Source organism: Salvia miltiorrhiza, chromosome 3, assembly GCF_028751815.1.
Source record: "Salvia miltiorrhiza cultivar Shanhuang (shh) chromosome 3, IMPLAD_Smil_shh, whole genome shotgun sequence".
In the NCBI taxonomy this organism is placed as follows: Eukaryota; Viridiplantae; Streptophyta; class Magnoliopsida; order Lamiales; family Lamiaceae; genus Salvia; species Salvia miltiorrhiza.
Window position 1 is genome coordinate 52,139,760 of NC_080389.1, and position 24,114 is coordinate 52,163,873.

A 24,114-nucleotide genomic window follows, 5' to 3' on the forward strand; every position below is an offset into this window, starting at 1 on the left:
CGAAGAATACGCAAATCGACAGAATATTGAGTTTTTATTTCATGATAAAAAGAGTTTAGTATAGCAGGGACTCCAGTTCTCTGTTTGAGCAAATACACCCATGTCATACGCGAATAATCATCAACCAAGACCATAAAATATCTGAAACCCCCTCTAGACTCAACTCGACTCTGACCCCAAACATCACAATGAACAAGCTCAAAAGCAAAAGAACTACGTTTATCAATTCTAGAAGGAAAAGATGTGCGATGGTGCTTGCCCAACTCACAAGACTCACATTGAAATTCAACAGACGAAGTAGGAATTAAACTGCGAAGACTAGACGGCGACGGATGACCAAGGCGACAATGCCACTGATATGGAGTCACGGTGGCAGAGAGAGCACGCGAAGGTGCAGGAATACCAGAATCCAAGTAGTAAACCCCGTCATGCTCATGTCCTCCACCAATCGTCTTCTTCGTCTGCAGGTCCTGAAAGGTAACAAAGGTAGGAAAAAAAGTGACAGAGCAATTGTGAGTTTTGGTAAGTTGACTAACCGATAATAAGCTAACGGGAAATTTAGAAGCAAACATGACATTGTTAAGAGTTAATTGAGGAGTAGGACGGACAACACCACTCCCCGTCACCGAAGAATAGGTGCCATCAGCGACACGGACAGAAGGTAAGGATGAATGAGTAAAAGATGTCAAAAGAGATTTAGTACCAGTAATATGGACAGAGGCACCAGAATCTACCAACCAAGACCTACCATGAGACACTGCAAACGCACCTGCGGAAGCAACTATAGGAGAGGCTGCACTAGTAGATGGAGCAGTACCAGATGACAAATTGATGGATTGGATCAGTTTGTCGTATTGAGCCCGTGAGAGCGAGACCGTATCATCACTGGAGGAAGACTGAGGATCAGGAACAACTATATGAGCCCGACCTGGTTTGCCAAAGGTTTTCCAACAATTTTCAGAAGTGTGATTGGTTCGGTGGCAATACTCACAATAACGATCAGAACCGCGACCTCGGCCACGACCTCGTTCACCACTACGGCCACGACCACGACCACCGTAAGAACTTTGACCGTGAGCATAATTTTGATTCTGAATAGCCTGGCTGGAGGGCGAAAAAGAGGCACTAACATGAGAATTCTGACCGCGAGCAGCCATGGCAGAAGAATTAGGTGAAGTAGCATCATCGGTACGACCAGTGGAAACCCGCAACACAAGAGATAAGGCATTGGATAATGATGGAACATTATCACTTGATAACAGGCTGTCACGAACTGGTCGGAGATCAGCATCCAAACCTGATAAGAATTTGGCAACCATGAACTCTTCCCACTGTGTGGCCCGCTGAGTGACGGAACAGGATAGTGGATGATAAACAAGAATTTCATCAGCAAGTCCTTTGAGTGTAGAGAAATAGTCATTAACTGATTGGCCAGACTGAGTATGAGAGAAAAGTTTCTCATATAACTCGAAGACACGAGATACGTTCTTGTCATTGGAATACATCTGCCGTAATGTATCCCACATGTCCTTAGCAGTTTCTAAGAACATGATATTCTTACTAACAGAGTCTTCAAGACTATTCAAAAGCCAAGTCATGACAGCACAATCGTCGGCACTCCAGGCATCATATTTGAGATCCGTAGAAGCAACTGGATCACTTAGAACATGTGTTTTCTTTTTCTGAGAGCCTAAGAACAATAGAAAGGCACGAGACCAGAGAAGATAATTGGAACCATTCAATTTTATGGTGGTTCCTAGGGCAGCGGATTTTGAATCAGACATGATGTAAAAGGATTAGAAAACTGAAACCCTATATAGAGAATAGACAGCAACGGTGGCTGAAAAACAAAATCTAGAGAGGGAGGCTGTGCGACGGGGAGACCCGAGCAGCAATAGTAGTGCCAGCCGGAGAGAAGGACGGCCGGAGAGATGAAGGAAAACAAAGAAAAAAAATTTTCTGATGTGGAAGATCAGACAATGCTGCAACCACAGAGCATACTTATAGGAATAGAGAAAAAAAAAACTATTCATAAATACGTAAAGTACTATTCATACATACGTACAGTACTATTCATAAATACGTACAGTAGAAAAAATTTATCAGGTATCTAACATGCTCTGATACCATGTAGAGAATAAAGATATAAAACATATTGAAGAAGAAGAAGTAGGAAGGTGTATTTATATTGGAGAAAAGAGTACATATTTATATGTAAGAGAACTATCACAACTAGGAACACTAAACCAATGTGGGATACTAATTACTATTCATAACACCAGTAATTGCGTTTTCGTTATTTTTTTTATTTTTTCGCTTTTCTTCTTTCTTTTCAACATATTTTCTTTTTATTATTTCATTTAATTCTGCATTTTTTCAAACATTACTTTTCTTCATATCAATAATTACTTTTTCTGCAGTTTCTTTATTTTTTATATATTTTTTGTTTTTTGTTTTTGTTTTTTTCAGCATTTATTTTTCTATTTTCCCATATGTTTCTGCTTTTTTTTTAAAAAAAAAAAATACATTTCTTCATATTATTGATCAAATAATTAAAAATATAAGTTCTCGTGTGTAAAAATAATAATTATCGTGAAAAATATATTCCCTCCGTCCACGAAAAAACTTCCTAGAAGGGAGTGACACGCGTTTTAAGAAAAAGATTGTTAAGTGTATTGAGGGTGGGGAAAAAGTTGTTGAATGTATTGGGAGTGGTGAAAATGTGTTATAATTAATATTGAGAGTTGTGAAAAAGTGAAAGTAAGTAGTTATAAGTGGTGGGGTATATATATAGGATGAAGTTCTATGGAGACCACTTCTTATATAGAGAATGAAGACCAAATCTTGTGAGTCAATCTTGCTTAATCTAACGGTGATCATTCGTCCATTAATTATTGTAATTTTTCCATATTTATTTATTTCCCTAATTACAACTAATCAAATCTTTTATTAATGCTCAAATCTCTCCCTCACTGATCCGTCTCTCTCTCCAAACTCACGCTCTCTCTCTATCTCCCACACGTTCGTAGAAAATACTAATGAACATACTAATGTTCGTTGATATGTTCGTAGAAAAACAAACGAACATACTAATGTTCACATAGAAAATACTAATGAACGTACTAATGTCCGTTGCTATGTTCGTAGAAAAATGAATGAACATACTAATGTTCGATTATATATGCGTAGAAAAATAAATGAACATACTAATGTTCAGCTATTACGTTCATTGACGAATAATATCACATCAGAAAAGGAATGGAGTATTTCACGGGATTTCATAAACATACCAAATTAATTTAATATCATGGAATTTTATGGTCCCTTGATACAGATTCATCCAACGGACATGATGTGGTCTTTATTCTCCATCTAAGTGGGTGGTTGTCATGGAAGCTAACCCTATATATATACGGGATGAGATCCAATGTTCCACAATTTTATGTGTGCCACTATGTCCCATGCTTATATCTATTATTTTGAAAATATTTATTATAAAAATAAAATTTATTATGATACTATGAATTATATTTAATTTTTAGTTTAAAAAATTAGACCTATTATTTATCAACCTATTATTATCAACCAATTTTATGTGTGCCACTATGAATTTATCAACCTATTATTAGCTAATAAAAGTGAAATTAAATGATAAAAAATAATTATATATCCTAGATTGATGGAATAAACCCTAGTTAATAATCACAAAATTAAACTAAAGCATATAAAATAGAAATTGAAGAAAAAATATATAAAAAAATAAATAAAATTGAAAGTGGGACACAAAATGAGACATAAAGTGTGGGTTATCCACCAAAGAAAGTTGTTAGAATATGGATACTCTTTGTCTATTTGTCATTATATAGGCGGTGCATGTAGCATTAGGTACATGAAGAAGTGATACACATTCTGCAGAAGTGATAATTAAATTTATGGATAAACGCAAAACTCATAATTTAAGTGGAATTACACATTAGATATGCTTCTGCGTATTATGTTATCCCAAGAATTTAATCAACAGCATGTGCGTGGACTCTATATTCTTGAAGAATAATTATCAGATTGATCGAATGTCTTATCTTGGACGGGTTCTAATCAAGTTGGACTTCTACATGCTTCATCTAGCTATAAAGCGAAGAAAAGAACGAAATCCAGTTGCTGCTGCATCGATATTCTTTTGAGTTAACTGGTCAGATCATACATTGCAATTGAGTGTGATCTTGTTTAATCGATTTTCATTTTAATTGTGTTAGAGAGTGATTGTTTGGTTCGTGTGATTATGTTTTCAATTGTTTCACTAAGTAATTGGTGATATATTTGTGAGAGATTAAATGGTGAACGTTGGTGTTCACGCCTAGGAAGTTAGTTGTTGTTTAGCTTTTAATTGTTGGTGAAGTTTTGGCAAGGTATAGCTGGATGTAGTAAGAGGGAGTGTGTACGTAAGTCCATCTGTACTTACACTCGTAGTAAGTGAATCATTTTTTTTGGGCGAGGTGTTCAGATGTAGGTGTTTATCACCGAACTAGGTAATCATTCTCTTACGTATTGTTCTTTACTACTTTCGTTATATTATTCTTTTATTATATAAAATGAATAAATTTTTAAAAACTGCGCAACGGAGGACTCGAATCCATGACCTTAGATCTTGGGCATTAATTAATTACTGGCCCGCAATTAATTCCCATGCAAATAATTAATGTTTAACCTCCATTCAGTTGATATATATTATAATGGGACCAAGACTTGAACATAACAACATATATATACTATAGTAAGCGATGATAGACTTGTGGTTCTAACCTAGGTATCGCACCACTAATCAATGGCTTAGCCATGAACAAATCATTATGTGATTCGAGCAGATGAATATTTGATGGTGGCCTCCACTTGAAACCCTGAATAAGCCTCGCTAAAAGAATAGTTGTCATAGTAGAACCAAGCTTGACAGCGGGACAACCTCGTCTTCCACTGCCAAACGACAACATTCGTAATTCCGGATCATTAAGCTCTACTGCTTCATCTTCATCTGCAACTGCAAGGTGACGTTCCGGTTTAAACTTCAGAGGATCTTCCCAAATTCTAGGGTTCCGGCCTACACCCATGCGACTCAACATCACATGACTCCCTTTCGATATCATGTAGCCACCTACGATAGTATCCGCAGTCGACACATGTGGAAGGTTGAAAGCTGCCACGGGATGCAGTCTGAATGCCTCTTTAATGCAAGCCTTGCTATAATTCAGTTCACACAAATCTGATTCTTCAACTAGCCTTTTCCGACCAACAATATCATCCAACTCTTTGGTGGCTAATTCAAGAAGACGAGGTTCATTCATCATCTCTGCCAAGGCCCACTCAACTGCATTCGATGGATTGTCAACCGCTGCTGCTAGTATTTCCTATACATATATGATTCACAATCAATATTAGTTATACTCTTATTGGATGAGTGAACCCTTGTTAATTATGTTTTTATTATATTAAAGCATAATAAATTAAATTGAAGAAAACATAATTAAAAATTATAAAAAATTAAGAGTGGTACACGGTGGTACACACTAAATTGTGGGGCAGAGGGTTCCATCTGGTTTGGTGAAGCTTATTTTAAAGAGTTTATAAGCTCCAACAGCTTATAAGATGTTTCAAAAGTTTATAAGACATAATAAAAGCTTATAAATTATCAAAGTGTTTGGATAATTAAGCTTAATTATAATTAATTAGAAAAAAAAATTCTAGAGAGAGAAAATATTTTTTAGAGTGAGGAAATTGAAAAGAAATGAACTTAAAATGATATATGATAAAAATAACAAATTATAGTTGAAGAATATTTGTAGAATGATTGTTGTATATAAGATTATATTATGGAAAAACAATAAGTTGGGGTAGAAGAACTTATTTTTAAAGCTTATAATTAAGTTACATAAGAGCTTATTTTGTCAAATACTTACTCATAAACAGCTTATAAGTTCAACCAAACACCCTCTTAATTCAAGGCAAATGATACTATAATATATATTATTTTGTCATGCATGTTCCAAATTACTTACAATAACTTGAGCTTTGATCTCTTGAATCGACAACAACCGATCATTGTTGGAGTCTTTGAGGCTAATCAAAACATCAAGAATATCTTGATTGGTGTTTCTAACACCGTTTCTCCACATCTCAACCCTATTATGAATTATTGGTTCATGATATTTTCTCAAACACTCAAGGGCATTTGTGACAACCCTTTTATGACCATCCAAATCAAACCAGTGGCGGAGTCAAGCCCCGAGGCGTTGGGGGGGCAAAATATTTAAAATATCTAAAATAACTTATATAGATATAATATAATAAAATATTTTTACAAATCACAAAAATTCTCTATGATTACTAAAATGGAGTAATATGAACTCGTTGTAAAGTATTAATATATTTTTTTATATAATTAAGTAACAAGATAAAGACAATCTCTCATTCTATTTAGAAGCTGACTTTTTTATAATCTTTGTGACAAAAAAAAAAGAAAGTTATTTTTACAGTGTCATAGATATGTATATACTCTGTATTCCCAGTGTCCTCTCACAATAATTCAATAATTATGTGAATTTAGAATTTGGATAATATATATATATATATATATATATAATATTGATATTTATTTATTTTTTACAATAAAACTCGAAGAATATTCATGGGTGTAAAAAGAAGACCCACATACTACTATTAAAATTATGATAACAATAAACAAATAATTATGCCAAACGGAAAGCTAGAAAAGTAATATAAAAAAAAACTGTGAATTAGAACGAATTTAGAAAAAATTAACTTTTAAAATTCAGAGTTAATAATGATCCTTCAGTAAATTAATTAGATTATTGAATATACATTGGAGCTTCGCTTGGATAAGAAATTGAAGAAGTAAGACGAAATAAATATTTAAAATTAGGGGTGGGAATCGGGTCGGGTTCGGGTACCCTACCCGGAAAAATCGGGTACCCGAACCCGAAAATCGACCAAAACACCTACCCGATCCCGAACCCGATTTTGAAATCGGGTACCCTAATACCCGACTCGGGTACCCGAGTCGGGTATTCGGATACCCTAAATTACCCGACCAAGATGAATATGAAATACGCAGCAAGAAATTGAAAAATTCTTCTACCTATCACACCAACAGAGGAGAAACAATTTTCTCACTTGAAATCGGAAAATGAATCTATGAATTCATATAATACAGAGACTTCATCTACATCATAAATGGAGAAACATTTACCAAAAATTATGTTCCATTCATCCCTTTAAATTCTCTAACAAATCCTCTCTAACCACATTTATATGGAAATCGAAATCTTTATTAAAAAAAGAAGAAGAAGAAGAAGAAGAAGACGAAGAAGAAGCTCAGCGGTCGACGGTCGTCGGAGCTCGGAGGCGGCACAGCTGCTGTGGGGCGACAAGCTCAGCGACGGAACGAGGGCTCGACTGTGCGAGGGTCGCGGTGGGCGGTCGAGGAGAACGGCGACTGCGGGCGGGCGAGGGGCGCCGCTGGGTCGCCGGAGACGGGAACGACTTCTGGAGTGGGGGGCGGCCGGGCGGGAGATCGGAATTTGGGATTGGAATTTGGGGTTGGAAATGGGAACTTGGGAAATGGAATTTGGGGTTGGAAATGGGAACTTGGGAAATGGGAAATGGGACAGCTGTTTGCGTGTTTCATACTCCAGAACTAGGGAAGGGATTTCAATTAAAATATACTATTAAATAAATTATTCGGGTATTTCGGGTATACCCGATACCCGATTTTCTAACACCCTAAATACCCGATCCCGAACCCGAACCCGAATTTTTCGGGTATAGGGTACCCGATACCCGATACCCGATTTTTTCGGGTCGGGTAATTGGGTACCCGATACCCGATCCCGAACTTCCCAGCCCTATTTAAAATAAAGAAGAGTTTCAAAAGACCAATAAATTGTATTTTGTCAATAATATAAAAAATAGTTAGAATTTGTGTAAATTATGAATAATACTTTATTGGTGCAATTTTTGAATTGAATTTACTTGAATTTATCTATTTGAATGTAATTTACACGATTTTAGCCTTCTCTTGTTAGACATACACGTATGAGCCCTTCCATCCAACACCAAAAAATCATTTATTTTCTTTTATTTTTGCCCCTACTTTTCATAATTTTTGGTGGGGCAAACTTAAATATTTATGTAAAATTGAATATATATGGAGGCATAATATAACTCAATTGAGGGGGGGCAATTGCCCCACCATTTTATAGTGTAGCTCCGCCCTTGAATCAAACACCTCCAACAACGGAACACAATTGTGAGGTTGGCCCATTTCTCATTCCCTTCTCCCTTTTCTTTTTCTTTTTGGGTCTGGGCCAACTTCAGGGCCCAGAACCGAGCCCAATCTCTCATCCCAGCCCATTCCCCAAACCCTAGCCCACTCACCACTCAGATATACCCCTCCGCGTCCCCACTCTCTCTCTCATTTCCCACCTGCGCCGCTCCATCTCTAACCCTAAATTCTCTCTCTCTCTGACTCCTCGTTTCCTCCCCTCTTCCACCGCCCTCCTACCTTGATTTCTCCAGCGCCTTCAATGGTGCCTCATCCCACCGTTGTTTTTCCCTTCCTTTATATCTCTGATGCTTTCTCATGCCGGGAATACGGATTATCAAGGACTGAAAGGCTCTGCTATTCCTTTGTGAGTAACTCCTTGATAATACGGGATTCCCTGACGTGGGTGGAGGTATCACCGGGTATTCCTGACCATCGGAGCCCTGTTTGGTGGTTACCTGAGAAGATCTGAGCTGCCGGAGTTCTGACCTTGGCTCCTGCTGTTGGTGGCTCTGTTGAGATCTGTGAAGCTGCTCCATCGTCCATACCTCGCCGTTGATCATTCAGCTGCCGGAAGGGTTGCTGAGTTTAAAGGGGGAAAATCTGAGCCCCTGTGTCCCGAGGACACCTTTTCCCTCGACTGAAACCCTTCTCTGATTTCTTATCTCTTTTCTCTTTCATTTGTTCCTTTTACTCATTTTCTCTCTACTTGTGCAGATCTGGAGTACAGGTAATCGAAGGCAGAGTTGGAGCTGAAGATTGCATATCTGGAACGGAAGAGTGAAGACCTAAAGAAGAAGAAGAAGAAGAAGTGCCTGAGCACGAAGTGAGACGGACCGGAGGTTCGGGAAACAAGAGGAGTAATCCCGGCAAGGCGAAGATACCCAACAGTGGTATCAGAGCCACGGGGACCTTGCCGGGGCTCCCCCCGAACACATCCCTCTCACCCCGCCGCCCTTTGGCTGCGCCGACTCGCTCCCGATGAGCAAGGGTTGAGGTAGGTCCGGCTCTTCCTCCTGAAGAGTCCGGCTCTGGTAAAGCGGCTGTAACCTTAGCTCCTAGTTTTAGGCTTGGTCAAGGTGCTGCTTTTATTTTTTTGGTATCTTGCGATCCTGCTCTCTTGTTTGCTTCCGCTTGTTGTTTTTCTCTGCCTGTGTTCTTGTGTTATCTCCTGTAACCTCAAGAGCATTCAAAAGCTCACCGTTGGTCTAAGCTTACGGTCCAGTCCGTCTGAATTCACTTTAAAGTGTCTTCTCGTGCGTGGTAGCCTGGATAGCTTGACTGATACGAGGCTTACAGTAGAACACTTGTAACTTCTGCTGTGCTCTCTGTTTTCTCTCTGTATTCTTGTTCTCTTAAAGGTTAAATACCTTGAAAACTCTCTTGGATTGAGAGTTTCTGGACTCTGTTAAGTCCTGTTGGAACTTTTGGAGGGACCAGTGTGAATCCTTGCTCCACAGATCAATCTGTGCTGAGATCTGGGCTCTTCCCTGCTCCTGAACTCCATTTGTTTCCTCTTTAAGGTCCTGGTGACCTTTGCTGTGGAATCTCTTGCTCTGTGCTTGTGTGATCTCCTTTGCTTTCATCTGCATCAACATGAATAACATGCATGTAGTGCCATTTAATGGCAGGGACGATTTTCAGGATTGGAAAATCAAAATTGAGTGCATTCTGGTTAAAGAAAAGGTAAAAAAGGCCATAACCACAAAAATTGATGAGGCTGTTACTGATGTTAAATTACAAGAAATGAATGATAGTGCTAGGGCCACTATCTTGTTAAACTTGTGCAGTTCTGTGGTCAGAAAAGTGTCTCATCATGCTTGTGCAAAAGATTTGTGGGATGATTTAAATGCTATATATGCTGCTTCTTCTGAAGTGTCAACATGGTCTTTGCAAAACCAATTCATGTCTTTTCAAATGGATCCCTCTAAGGATGTAGATACCAACATGGAAAATTTTAATAAACTTTTGCATGACCTGAAACTTGCTGGAGATGATTCTATAGAAAAATATGCCCCCCAAATTCTTTTAAACTCTATATCTGAGCCCTTTTCTGAAGTAAAGTCAGCCCTGAAATATGGTGGTTCAAAAGTCACCTGTGAGATGATCACCAATGGCCTTAAGTCTAAGGAGAGTGAACTAAATTTGGTTAAGTCAAAACCTCTGCATGGTGAAATCCTTTATGTGAATAAGAACCAACCCCAGAACTTCAATAGGGGTCAGAACCTTGATAGGTCTAAGGATATGAGACCTTATAATCAAAATTCTGAGTATAGAGGTCAAAACCAGAACCAAAACTCTGATCAAAAGCCTAGGAAGGTCTGCTGGAACTGTGGAAAACCAGGTCATTTCATTAACAGATGTAAACTCCCTAAGCAGAAAAAGCAACCTACTCCTGAAGAGCCTGGTCAGAATGCCAATAATGTGTTTGAGGATGATTGTGTTTACATGATGCATGACCATGATTTTCAGTTTATCAGTTACTCAAATGCTATTTCAAAAACTATGAGTTCCAGTGAATGGCTCATTGATTCTGGCTGTACTTTTCATGTCACTCCCCATGAGCATATGTTTCTTAACCTACAACCTGTCAAGTCTGGTCATGTTGCATTAGCTGATGGTCAGAGTTGTGAAATTGTTGGAAATGGTGATGTATGTTTGAGATTTGAAAATGGAAAATGTCTCACTTTGACTAATGTCAGATATGTTCCCAACTTAAAGTTCAGTTTGTTATCTGTGTCACAAATTGCTGATAATAGGGTAACTGGATCTGTTGATCATCTGAGTTTTCAATTCAAGCAAGATTCTGAGCATGTTTTTTCTGCACTTAGAAAGGGAAATTTGTATGCTGTGCATGCTGAATCTGTGCCTTTACAAGTTGCTAATATGGTTCATGATGATAAGTCTGCACTTTGGCATGCTAGACTAGGTCATTTAAGCAATAAGGGCATGGATATCCTGAAAAAGGCTGGTGTTTTTGGAAATGACAAGATATCAGACATCCCATTTTGTGAACCTTGCATTCTAGGAAAACATCACAAGTCTGCATTCCCTATTTCTGTTCCCTATCCTAGAAAGCATGTAAGCACTGAAATCCTTGAGTATCTGCATGCTGATGTCTGGGGCCCTGCAAAGGTGCCCACTCATGGTGGCAATGTGTATTTCTTGTCTGTGATTGATGATTTTTCTAGGAAAACTTGGGTGTTTCTTATGAAAAACAAATCTGATGTGTTTGATAAATTGTCTAAATGGGCTGTTCAGATTCAAAACCAAACCAGAAAAAGCATCAAATGCATTAGAACTGACAATGGTCTTGAGTTTTGTAATCATTCCATGGATAAATGGTGTTCTGAGTTAGGCATCATTAGGCATAAGTCAGTTCCATACACACCACAACAAAATGGAGTAGTTGAGAGAATGAATAGAACTCTCCTTGAGAGAGTTAGGAGCCTCCTTGTTGCATCTGGTCTTTCAAAACATTTCTGGGGTGAAGCTCTTATGACTGCAGTCTATCTGATCAATAGATCCCCATCTGTGCCTTTGCTTGGAAAGCTTCCTGAGTCTGTGTTTTGGGATAAACCTGTATGCATGAAAAACTTGAGAGTCTTTGGTTGTGCTGCTTATGTGCATCAAAGTGTTGATAAACTGGAACCAAGGGCAAAGAAGTGTATTTTCTTAGGATACCCTGAAGGAGTTAAGGGATATAGATTATGGGATAGGTCTGTGCCTGGGTTTAAAACATGTGTCAGCAGAGATGTCTCTTTTAATGAACTAAGTTTTCCTTGTTTATTGAATTCCTCACAATCTGCTGCTCCAAGTGAGGTGGAGAACATAAATGCTTATGATGCTGCTAGATATGAGTTCATGTTTACTCCTGTGATTCCTGTTGAGGTGGAACCCGAGCCAAATCCTGATCCTACTCCTCCCCTTGATCCTGCAATTCCTGAACCTATTGTGAATGAACATGATGTGCAAGAGCCTGCTCAAAATGATGTGACTGTGAATGATAATTTGAATGAATATCAACTTACTAGAGATAGAGAAAGGAGGCATGTTAGGCAGCCTGCTAGGTTTGATGATTACAACATGTCTATGTATGCCTTTAATGTGTTTAACAATGTGGATCAGACTGAACCATGTTCTTATTCTGAAGCTGTTAACTCTGATGAATCTGCTAAGTGGTTAACTGCTATGGAATCTGAAATGAACTCTCTGCATAATAACAATACATGGATTCTGGTTCCTAAACCTGCTGACTGCTCCATTATTGAATGCAAATGGTTGTTTAAAATTAAAAATGAGGCGGAAAATGTCAGGTATAAGGCTAGACTTGTTGCCAAAGGTTTTACACAGAAAGAGGGCATTGATTACAATGAAATATTTGCTCCTGTTGTGAAATTTACTACTGTGCGCATCATGCTTGCTCTCTGTGCTCATTTTAATTGGGAACTGAAACAAATGGATGTTACAACTGCCTTCTTGCATGGTGAACTGGAAAATGATATATATATGAAGCAGCCAGAGGGTTTTGTTGACCCAAACTTTCCTGATCATGTTTGCCTGCTCAAAAAGTCTTTATATGGTCTAAAGCAGTCACCTAGGCAATGGAACTTAAAATTTGATCAATGCATGAAAAGCATGAATTTTGTTAGGAGCAGTTTTGATCATTGTTTGTATCACTTGGGTGGTAAGTCCCCTGTGTTCTTGCTTTTGTATGTTGATGATATGCTTATTCTTGTTCCATGCTTGAAAACTATACAACATGTTCAAAAGTGCCTTTGTGAAATGTTTGACATGAAAGATTTAGGTGATGCCAAGAAAATCCTAGGCATGAGCATAGAAAGAGATAGGGATAACTGCACCCTTTTGCTGCATCAATCTGAGTATGTGATACAAGTCTTGCATAAGTTCAACATGTTTGATTGCAATCCTGTCAATGTGCCTCTTGGATCCCATTTTGAGCTTAGTAAGAAGCAATGTCCCACCTCTGACACTGACCTTGAAGAAATGAGAACCATTCCATATGCTAATGCTATAGGATCTGTTATGTACTTAATGATTAGCACTAGACCTGATATTGCTTATGCTGTCTCATGCTTGAGTAGATACATGTCAAATCCTGGTCTCCCTCACTGGGAAGCTGTGAAATGGCTTTTCAGATACCTTAAGTCTACTATGAAACATGGTCTGCTTTTCTCTAAGTCTAAAAATGGTGTGAAATGTGTGGGTTATGTAGATTCCAATTTTTCTAATGATAGAGATAGTAGGAAGTCTTCCACCTCATATGTGTTCACTTTGTGTGATGCTTGTATTAGTTGGAAATCCCAGTTACAAGGCATTGTGGCCATCTCTACTACTGAATCTGAATATATAGCTGCTACTGAAGCTGTGAAAGAAGCAATATGGTTGAATGGTGTGCTTTCTGAGTTAAACTTTGTTGATGACAAACCTGTGCTCTTTTCTGATAGTCAGTCTGCTATACAACTGTGCAAAAATCATGTCTTTCATGATAGAACTAAACATATTGATGTCAAGTATCATTTCATCAGAGATGTTGTAGAAAGAGGTGATGTCATTCTAAACAAGATCCCCTCTCAGTTCAATCCTGCAGATATGGGCACCAAGTGCCTACCAGTTGCAAAGCTGGAATCTTGCAAAAGGACTTTGAACATTGGGCCTGGATGATCCCTTTGTGTTTTTGTGACAAGTTCAGCCTTTGTGGCTGCTTGTTTTCTGCTCTTTCTGTTGTTGTTTGCTGCATGTGTTGAGTCTGTTCCTCTGCTTTGTCCTGTGTTTGCCTGCTCCGCATTTTTCTCTCTTACTCTATGTGTCTGGTTTGTTGAGAGTCCTGTTTGTTCTCTTGTCTCTGTGTCTTGTTCTTTTCTTTTCCCTTGTGTTCCTTGTGTGGATCTTTTGTGTGTGCATGCTGTGTCTTCAATGATAACCTTTTGGGTTTGAGAAATTGGTGATTACCCTGGGTTGGTCTCTGTGGTTTGAGATTAAGTTAAATATGCTTAATATTTCTCTCACCCTCTCTTGTCTTGACTTTGTGGCAGATAAGAGTAAAAATTGGGCTATGATGATAACTCCAACTCAATTGATGGCCCTTCCCTGGTGACAGAATGATCAATGTGCCAAAGGTGGATATGTGAGGTTGGCCCATTTCTCATTCCCTTCTCCCTTTTCTTTTTCTTTTTGGGTCTGGGCCAACTTCAGGGCCCAGAACCGAGCCCAATCTCTCATCCCAGCCCATTCCCCAAACCCTAGCCCACTCACCACTCAGATATACCCCTCCGCGTCCCCACTCTCTCTCTCATTTCCCACCTGCGCCGCTCCATCTCTAACCCTAAATCCTCTCTCTCTCTGACTCCTCGTTTCCTCCCCTCTTCCACCGCCCTCCTACCTTGATTTCTCCAGCGCCTTCAATGGTGCCTCATCCCACCGTTGTTTTTCCCTTCCTTTATATCTCTGATGTTTTCTCATGCCGGGAATACGGATTATCAAGGACTGAAAGGCTCTGCTATTCCTTTGTGAGTAACTCCTTGATAATACGGGATTCCCTGACGTGGGTGGAGGTATCACCGGGTATTCCTGACCATCGGAGCCCTGTTTGGTGGTTACCTGAGAAGATCTGAGCTGCCGGAGTTCTGACCTTGGCTCCTGCTGTTGGTGGCTCTGTTGAGATCTGTGAAGCTGCTCCATCGTCCATACCTCGCCGTTGATCATTCAGCTGCCGGAAGGGTTGCTGAGTTTAAAGGGGGAAAATCTGAGCCCCTGTGTCCCGAGGACACCTTTTCCGTCGACTGAAACCCTTCTCTGATTTCTTATCTCTTTTCTCTTTCATTTGTTCCTTTTACTCCTTTTCTCTCTACTTGTGCAGATCTGGAGTACAGGTAATCGAAGGCAGAGTTGGAGCTGAAGATTGCATATCTGGAACGGAAGAGTGAAGACCTAAAGAAGAAGAAGAAGAAGAAGTGCCTGAGCACGAAGTGAGACGGACCGGAGGTTCGGGAAACAAGATGAGTAATCCCGGCAAGGCGAAGATACCCAACAACAATCAGCAATAGCAAATCCATAGGTATAGGAGAGGATTGTGAACAATGCATCCATGTGTTGTCTCTCTTCGAATCCCGGGCCGCCGTCCTCCGTTCCCCGTCCGAGCAACCTATCTCCAAACATCAACTTCCGAATCATGCCGCCGCAGTAAAGCCGCGCCGCCTCTCTCACATTCACGGTCCCATTTTTCCGGCATTGGTTGCAGACATATCGAATGAGGTGGTCGGCCTCTTCACATCTCTTTGGATGGAGCCATTCATGAACAGCCGTTGCGAGCACCTCCGACACCATAACTCTCCTCATTTTCTTCCACTGATCGCCGGCAGGCGCAAGAACTGTCGACAGATAGCCGTTGCTCACTAGGCGGGCCGACATGATGTCTGGCCTCGACGCAAAAACGGCGTCGTGCTCCTTCAAGAACTGTCGAGCAAGCTCAGGAGAGGTGATGGTGACGGCGTTGACAACGCCGAGGCGAAAGCAGGCGATTTCGGTGTTGAGTCTTTGCATGTAGTTGTGCATCCACCGGAATGTTGGCTTGTTTATCATCATCTCTGGCAGGCAGCCGATGAGAGGGAAGCCGGCTGGCCCCGGTGGAAGAGGGTGTTTTGGTCTTTTTTTTATTCTTGTATTGGATATGTAGAAGATCATAGATAGGGCAAAACCTAATGTTACCAATAACAATTCAACTTCCATCGAAACACTTATTTTTTTCAATTAATTGGAAGAAGATTTGTGTTCCAAGAATGATATATTATTTAATTTGTAATTTATCAAGTATATATTTACAATGTGATTATTAGGGATTAGATATATATTTACGTACATAGGTGTATAGGTTGTTGGTGTAAGAACAAAACACATGAATTTCATGCATCGATATCATGTGGAACGAAAGTGACATATATCAACATTTATAGTTTTTGATGGAATACGTATTCATATACTATATATCAAACAAAATTAAAAATGCAAATATATTATTAGATTCATATATTTAATTATTTGATCCATCATACGATCTTACTTTTTTTCTTTAAATTAGTATAAAGAACGTACGTTGTACGTGTTATTAATGTTATTTTAATTGATAATCTATTATTTAAAAAAAATCTATTAATTCATTACTTTTATTAGATAATTTATTGGATGTATATATTTATTTATAAGCCTTATCAATAACCATAGATATGTATTCTTTATAGATTGGGTGACAAATATATGTATATCAAAATATATTTGTATTTTATAAATATAATAATAAATATATAAAAGGGTAAAATAAGTAATCCATAAATTGTGCCTTAGACTGCCTTAGACTCTTTTTCTATTAGTATAGATCGTAAAACATGTCTCAATTCACAAATTCTTCGCACTTAATATCCTAATCTCTTACCAGACAAACTCTATGTGCAATTTGACCAACGCCTTGTGGATGAAAATTGAACATTAAACCATTCAAACGTTTATATATCTATAGTTAAACCAAGCATGGGCATTTGGGCTCTTACGATATACTCCTTTCGTCTCAGCTTTTAATATCTACTCCCTCCGTCCACGAAACAAGTTCACAGTTGGTGTTCGGCACGAAGATTAAGAAAGCTGAAAAAAGTGGTATAAAGGTGGTGTAAAAGACTAAAAGGGTAGTGTTAATGTGTTATGATTACTTTTACTAATTTTTTCATTAGCTTAAAGGCATTGGACTTTGACAATTTTATTTCTTTTATTTCTCTATTTTTTTTTGTTTATTCCTTTTTTTGAACTATAATTTTTTTTTAATTATGCAAATCACATTTAGTAAGTCCAAATAAATCGAGAATTTTCTGCCCAAATTAATAAACTGAAAAGCATGCATATTAATGCTACTATTAATAAATGAATATGAATCGCATAATTATTTGTGCCCAATTAATAAACTGAAAAGCATGCATATTAATGGTACTATGAATAAATGAATGAGTCGCATATGCACAAATTGATAAACTGAAAAATTTTCAATTCCATTAACCATTTGGGAAAAAGTGCCACATTAGATTGATTTAATTAAACTGTGGCAGATCACACTTCACAAAAAGTGGCGCCACTTTTGCTAAATTAACTCCAAAACATTGGAGGGAAATTTCAAACTCTCAACTACCACTAAATGAAGACGGCGGCGGCGGCGAGCACAGGGGTCGGACTCCACTCTCACGAACGGCGACGGCTGCTCTTCCTCAAGGATGAGGCCACCAGACGCCAACCACGCGTCGTATACCTTTCACCTTCGTATTGAACAAAAATTGTAAAAGATCGCTTCTTCAACAGATCCAGGAGCCGGACCACTGAAAATGGGAGAATCAGTGGCCGGCGTCGCATCTATGAACGAATCGGTCTCCGGCACCATGGATTCAGTGGTCGGCGTCACATCTACAAATGAATCAGTATTCGGGACCATGGATTCAATGGGCGGCATCGTATCTACGAACGAATCGGTCTCCGGCACCATGGAGTAACTCTCCGGCGCCATGGAGACCGTTTCCATGGCGTTACTCTCCGACACCGCCAAACCATGAAGAAGATGGGCATACGAAATGAGGAGTTTTTCCATGGAGGGGAGGTCTGATCCACCATCGATTTGAACCGATTCGACCTCCCAATCCATAGAAGAAGTAAGCTGTGACATAGGTGAGGCGAAGAAGAAGGTCGAAAAAGATCGAAGATGAATCGGCGGAAGGGAGAAGAGTGGCTAGGGTTTCAGCCGCTGGATCTATTTTTAGCTATTTAGGGAATGAAATGTGAAGAAGCCCTAATTTCATATGGGCTGAAAATGGTAAAAAAAAAAAAAGGACACTTACTTTATCAAAATGACTTTGGCCCATTTAATTAAAAGGACACTTTGATTAATTAGATAATTAATGATAGAGTGTGGTGGGACCAATAGGTAAAGTGTAATAATTTTAAAAGTAAGGAAGGGTAAATATGTCCAAAAAGCAGAGTGTGAACTTGTTTTGTGGACAAAAAAAAAGAGGCAAGTGTGAACTTGTTTCGTGGACGGAGGGAGTATTTGATAATAGCACGAGTTTTAATAAAGTGATTGGGTGTTGCGAGTGGAATAAGGGTCCCACCTTTCATGTGAGAGTTAAAATAATTAAAGTGGAGTAAGGGTCACACCTACTTTTACTAAAACTATAAATGGATACCATGATGTCAGATGAATTAAAATGCATGAAAATATAAATACTAAAAATTGAGACGGAGAAAGTAAAATACTACTTATGCTTGTATCTTTTTCTAGGTCCTATAAGTGGATCTATTTTGTAATAGCTTAATTAACGTACACTTTGGCATAACATTTAGGTTGCATTGTAAAAATTATTTAACCTTTAAATTAAAAGTTACTACTAGAACATGTACATGTAATTAATGTTATTTTATTTGATATATTTAATTTTTTTAATTAGCAATTTGGTCTAGAGTGGATTTTGAAAATAGCCTATTTCTTTTAGTAAACTTAAAAATCACCCACTAAGATAAAAATTTTAAAAAAATACTCACACTTACCATTTTACCCCTTCAAACATCACCCTTTAAAAAAATCCCGCATATTTCACAACCCAGTGGAATTCACAACAAAAAAAAATTGATTGTGAATTCACAATCAGAATTTATTTTAGTTGTGAATTCAAGCAGTTGTGAATTTGAGTTTTAAAGTTTGAATTCACAACTAAAAACAATAGTTGTGAATTCACAACTAGCAATAGAGTTGGTTGTGAATTCAAGATTTAAAACTCGAATTCACAACTAACACTAGCAATTCAGCCGTGAATTCATCAAACTGGTTGTGAATTCGAGAATTCAACTCGAATTCACAACCAACCAGGATTTATTTTGGTTGTGAATTCAAGTAGTCGTGAATTGAATTTGAATTTTAAAGTTTGAATTTACAACCAAAACAACTAGTTGTGAGTTCGAGCTTTAAAACTCGAATTCACAACAATGATTTATTTTGGTTGTGAATTCAAGTAGGCGTAATTTTTGAATTTTAAAGTTTGAACTCAGAACCAAAACAACTAGTTGTGAATTCGAACTTTAAAACTCGAATTCACAAACATGATTTATTTTGATTGTGAATTCAAGTAGTCGTGAATTTGAATTTTAAAGTTTGAATTCACAACCAAATCAACTAGTTGTGAATTCGAGCTTTAAAACTCGAATTCACAACCAACACTAACGATTCAGCTATGAATTCATCTGATTGTGAATTCTAGTTTTAGTTGTGAATTCATAGATCTGGTCGTGAATTCAATAATATTAAGTTGTGAATTCGTAGATGTGGTCGTGAATTCATAGATCTTGGCCATGAGTTGTATGTGGCTGATCAGGTCCACTCCCATTACCAGGTGTGATCTGAACCACGTTGCTTCGGCCATTTATCAGTTCAACATTCTCAAAGTAGTAGCTTTTAAGTTGTGCTGGGACACACAATAGTCTCTTCGCTTTTAAGTTGTAGCTTCCCAAAGTTATATATATATATAGGGGGGCCGCTCCAATGAGACCCCCTAATTTTAGTGAGATCTAGGGCATGATCTGGTGCGTTTATTTTATCAATCCTATAGCTGATACTGTATCTGGAGGGAATTTTTTTTTTTCGCAGGGTTCGAATCCTGGAGGGAGCAGAATTTTTTAAATTTTATTATTCATCAGTATATACTGCATTGTTCATCAGTATATATGACCTTGTTCATCAGTATATATGTCTTATTCATTACGAATTTTTTTAATTTTATTTTTCATCAGTATATACATTTTGTTCGTTAGATATACATTTTGTTCATATATACTGATGAATAACAAAATTTAAAATATTCTGCTCCCTCCAGGATTCGAACCCTGCGAAAAAAAAATTTCCTCCAGATACAGTATCAGCCATAGGATTGATAAAATAAACGCACAAGATCGTGCCCCAGATCTCACTAAAATTAGGGGGTCTCATTGGAGCGGCCCCCTATATATATATATATATATATATATATAGGGGAGGGCTAGAATAAAAACACTCTTAAGTGTATAAAATATAAATGATTTTCAGCCCTTAGATCATCAAGATCTACGGTTGATTCATAACCCTTTTGGATGAATTCGTGGTCCTGGGTTCGAATCCCAAAGGTAGCAAAAATTTATTTTTCACAATTCGTAACCATGTTGGATGAATTCGTAACCCTGTTGGATAAAATTCGTACATTAAAAAACGTCTATATTTATATTTTAAGAAGTGTTTTTACCTAGGTTGCACGGGTGCGAGGGGGCGGGTGCGGGAGCGATACGATTCCAGTGCGGGGATACGGATTTTTCAAAAATGGTAGGGTGCGATTCGTGAAGGATACGCCTATGCTATATATATATATGACCATTCAAATAACTAAATCACAACATAATTCAAAGTTCAAAGATCCAATTAAATCAAACAAAAATTCAATAATCAAAGAAAAAGAAAATAGCAATTAAATGAATTGGCCCAACACTTAATTAAGTGAAATTCGGCCCAATGACTATGGCCCAACACCCAAACCCTAATTTCCCCCTTTTCAACCCACGCCTCCCTCCCTCCTCTCAAATCTCTCTCTCTCGGCTCTCGACACCAAACCAGCGCCAGATCTCGGCTCTCTCCTCAAATCTCTCAAATCTCGGCTCTCTCCTCACGCCAGATCCATCTCTCTCTCTCTCTCGCTCTCTCGGTTTCGCCGCCGCGGCTCCTCCTCCGACGAAGAACCGACAGTCGGCCCTCTCCTTCGCCCCCATCCTCCTCTGTATCTCCCTCGCCACAGCCGGATTCGTGAGATTGGCGCACCTGATTCGCGAATTCGATTTTTTTTTTTTTTTTGGGGGGGATTCGCCAGGTGGCGAATCCCGTGCGAATCGAGCGCGAATCGCGCCCGCACCCGCCCCCCGCGCGAATCGGATACTGCACGGGGGTGATTTCCGGCGAATCCGTGCATTCCAGGTTTTTACTGTAGCCCTCCCCTATATATATATATATATATATATATATATATATATATATATATATAGGGGTGGACTAGAATAAAAACACTCTTAAGTGTATAAAATATAAACGTTTCTTAATGTACAAATTTTATGTAGAACACGTATGAATTTATCCGACAGAGTTACGAATTACGAAAAATAAATTTTTGTTGCCTTTGGGATTTGAACTCAGGACCACAAATTCATCCAACAGGGTTACGAATCAACCGTAGATCTTGATGATCTAAGGGCTGAAAATCATTTATATTTTATACATTTAAGAGCACTCCCAGCAGAAATCCCAAAATTATACTCCTATATTCCTCCCTAAAGCTTCCCTATTTAATTTTAGGATCTCGATTTTATAAATGCATACACCAGATCTCCTATTTTCTACATAAAAATAATAATTATTTGTGGGCCCTACTAATTATAAGCTTAAAATAAATTTAGGGTGGGTGTAAATTTAAGATTGAATTTAGGTGGGTGTAAAATTTTTTGTGGGCCCCATCCGATTTAGGGGATCTACTGGATGCATTTTTTTTTATCTCATTTTCAATTGTTTTAGTCTAAATTTAGAGTTAATGATGCATTTAGGTGATCTGCTGGGAGTGCTCTAAGAGTGTTTTTATTCTAGCCCTCCCCTATATATATATATATATATATATATATATATATGTGGGCTAAAATAAGAGCATTTCTTAAGATATAAAATAAGAATCATTTTCATCCCTTAGATCATCAAGATCTACGGTTGATTCGTAATCCTGTTGGATGGATTTATGGTCCTGAGTTCGAATCTCAAAGGTAGCAAAAATTTAATTTTCACAATTCATATCTTTATACAGCGAATTAATACGTGTTCTACATAAAATTCATACATTCAAAATTGCTCTTATTTCTTATTTTAAGATATGCTCTCACGGTAGCCCACCCATATATATATATATATATATATATATATATATATAGGGTCAAGTTAAACAAAGAATGACCCTATGTATAGAGAAAAAAGATTAAATCTCATCCCTTAAAACCATTAAATCGTGTGGCTTAAACTGAATCTGCCTCCAAATTTTAATTAGCATAAAAATTATTCGAAATTAGATTTTAATTAGAATTAGGGTATTTAGGTAACTTTGCAAATTAGTAAAAACTGCAAATCCCTAAATCTACTCTCGTCTACCTCCTTTCCTCCCCCCATTTACTGCCCACCTACCCACAATCTCTAGACTCTAGGGTTCGATTGAGGTTCTGAGGAGACGAAGAGACGAGTCGCCGGACGTCGGACCCATGAGAGGGGCGCGCGACAGAGAAACATGCGGCGACAGCTCAGCATTACTGGGAGACAACGTCACTTAATTGCAGAGAGAGGGACGACGAAGATTTGCGGGTCTGCAACTCATCGGACCCCTCCACCCAAATCGATGAAGCAGCCGCGACCTTGGCTTCATTGGAGAGATGGGACAACATCACTGGAACATCTAAGCCACAGCGGCGCTGGAGAGCTTAGCAGCGGCGACCCCGCCGAAAATTCATGGCCAAGGCACCAGAGTGTGGAAGAGAAGAGAACCATTCTTCTATTTTGTGAATTTGTAACTGTACAGTTTGATTCCATTCTTTTATTTTTCTTTTTTTGTGAATTGTTATTGTTTCTCTTTTCAATGAATTCTGGGCGTAATGAGTCGTGGTGGACAATTTGCACAAGAAATTTCAGATTGAATGAGCAATTTTGGAATTTTGGAGATATTCATGCAAGTAAATTTGAATATATTTGTTCATTTAGATATTGTGTTCTGTTCATTTATAAATTGTGTTATGTTCATTTATGTTTTCGGGCGAATCGCTTTTATTTTCGTTTCTGTTATGAAATCTGCTTTTTTTCCCATTTTTTTAACATAAAATATTTTGAACATGCTTTAAAAATTTACGAACATCTAAATAAATTATTTGAATTTATCTTACTAACATAAAATATTTAACATAAAGCATTTCAAACAAGCTTAATAAAATTACGAACATCTAAACAAAAATATTCGAATTTTTTTTACTGATATAAAATATTTAACATTTGAACTTTTTGAACAAGTCGAAAACAATTACGAACACATTAATAATATGTTCGAATGGGTGAGGGGGCTGAATAAATTGGAGAGAGAAAGAAATGTGAAAGTTTCGTATAATTTGCAGAGATTAGCGTGAATGATATATTGAATATATCAGATATGGACGAAATTAAAATAAAAATAAAAAGATATGGCTGTATAAGATATTACCAAAAATTAAAGAGATAATTTAGGATATGCTAATCTTAATTCATAGTATTAATATAATTGTCCAATTACAAATATATCCTTTTCCCTATAATTATGGAATAAAATAAGCATAAAATTTGAACCCTTGGATTGACAGATTTGGATGCTCCAGATTAATTCTCTATTCTCTGCATATTTATCATTCTCTGTTTAACCTTCTCTCTCTCTCTCTCTATATATATATAAGGTTAGGCTAAAATAAGAACTAGATTTAAGATATAAACTAAGAACCATTATAAACCACAAGATCTTTAGAGATAGACGGTCATATTTCAATCTGATTATATGCCTATAATTTTTTATTTTTACATCAATGGGATACACATGTAATTTCAATTTCTTTGTAATTATTATTTCCACAATTAAAGAGATAGTTAAAGATTTGATACCACTATCTTCACGTAAACCCTA

General features: G+C 37.8%; 1 protein-coding gene across 1 annotated transcript; it reads right to left on the reverse strand.

The window, feature by feature from the left end:
• Positions 1-4,766: 4,766 nt before the first annotated feature.
• LOC131018970 (isoleucine N-monooxygenase 1-like) lies at positions 4,767-16,081 on the reverse strand. The gene is made up of 4 exons (XM_057947654.1): positions 15,388-16,081; positions 8,216-8,232; positions 6,048-6,257; positions 4,767-5,399 (listed from the first exon to the last, which is right to left on the reverse strand). Exons 1-4 carry the CDS (start codon positions 16,079-16,081, stop codon positions 4,767-4,769), a joined length of 1,554 nt encoding a protein of 517 aa, XP_057803637.1.
• Between the last annotated feature and the right edge of the window lie 8,033 nt (positions 16,082-24,114).

Coding starts and splice junctions, on each gene's coding strand:
- LOC131018970 (XM_057947654.1), bottom strand. CDS start 16,081: ATGGAAGTTGAATTGTTATTGGTAACATTAGGTTTTGCCCTATCTATG. Junction 5,400..6,047: donor AGATCAAAGCTCAAGTTATT/GTAAGTAATTTG, acceptor ATATATGTATAG/GAAATACTAGCAGCAGCGGT.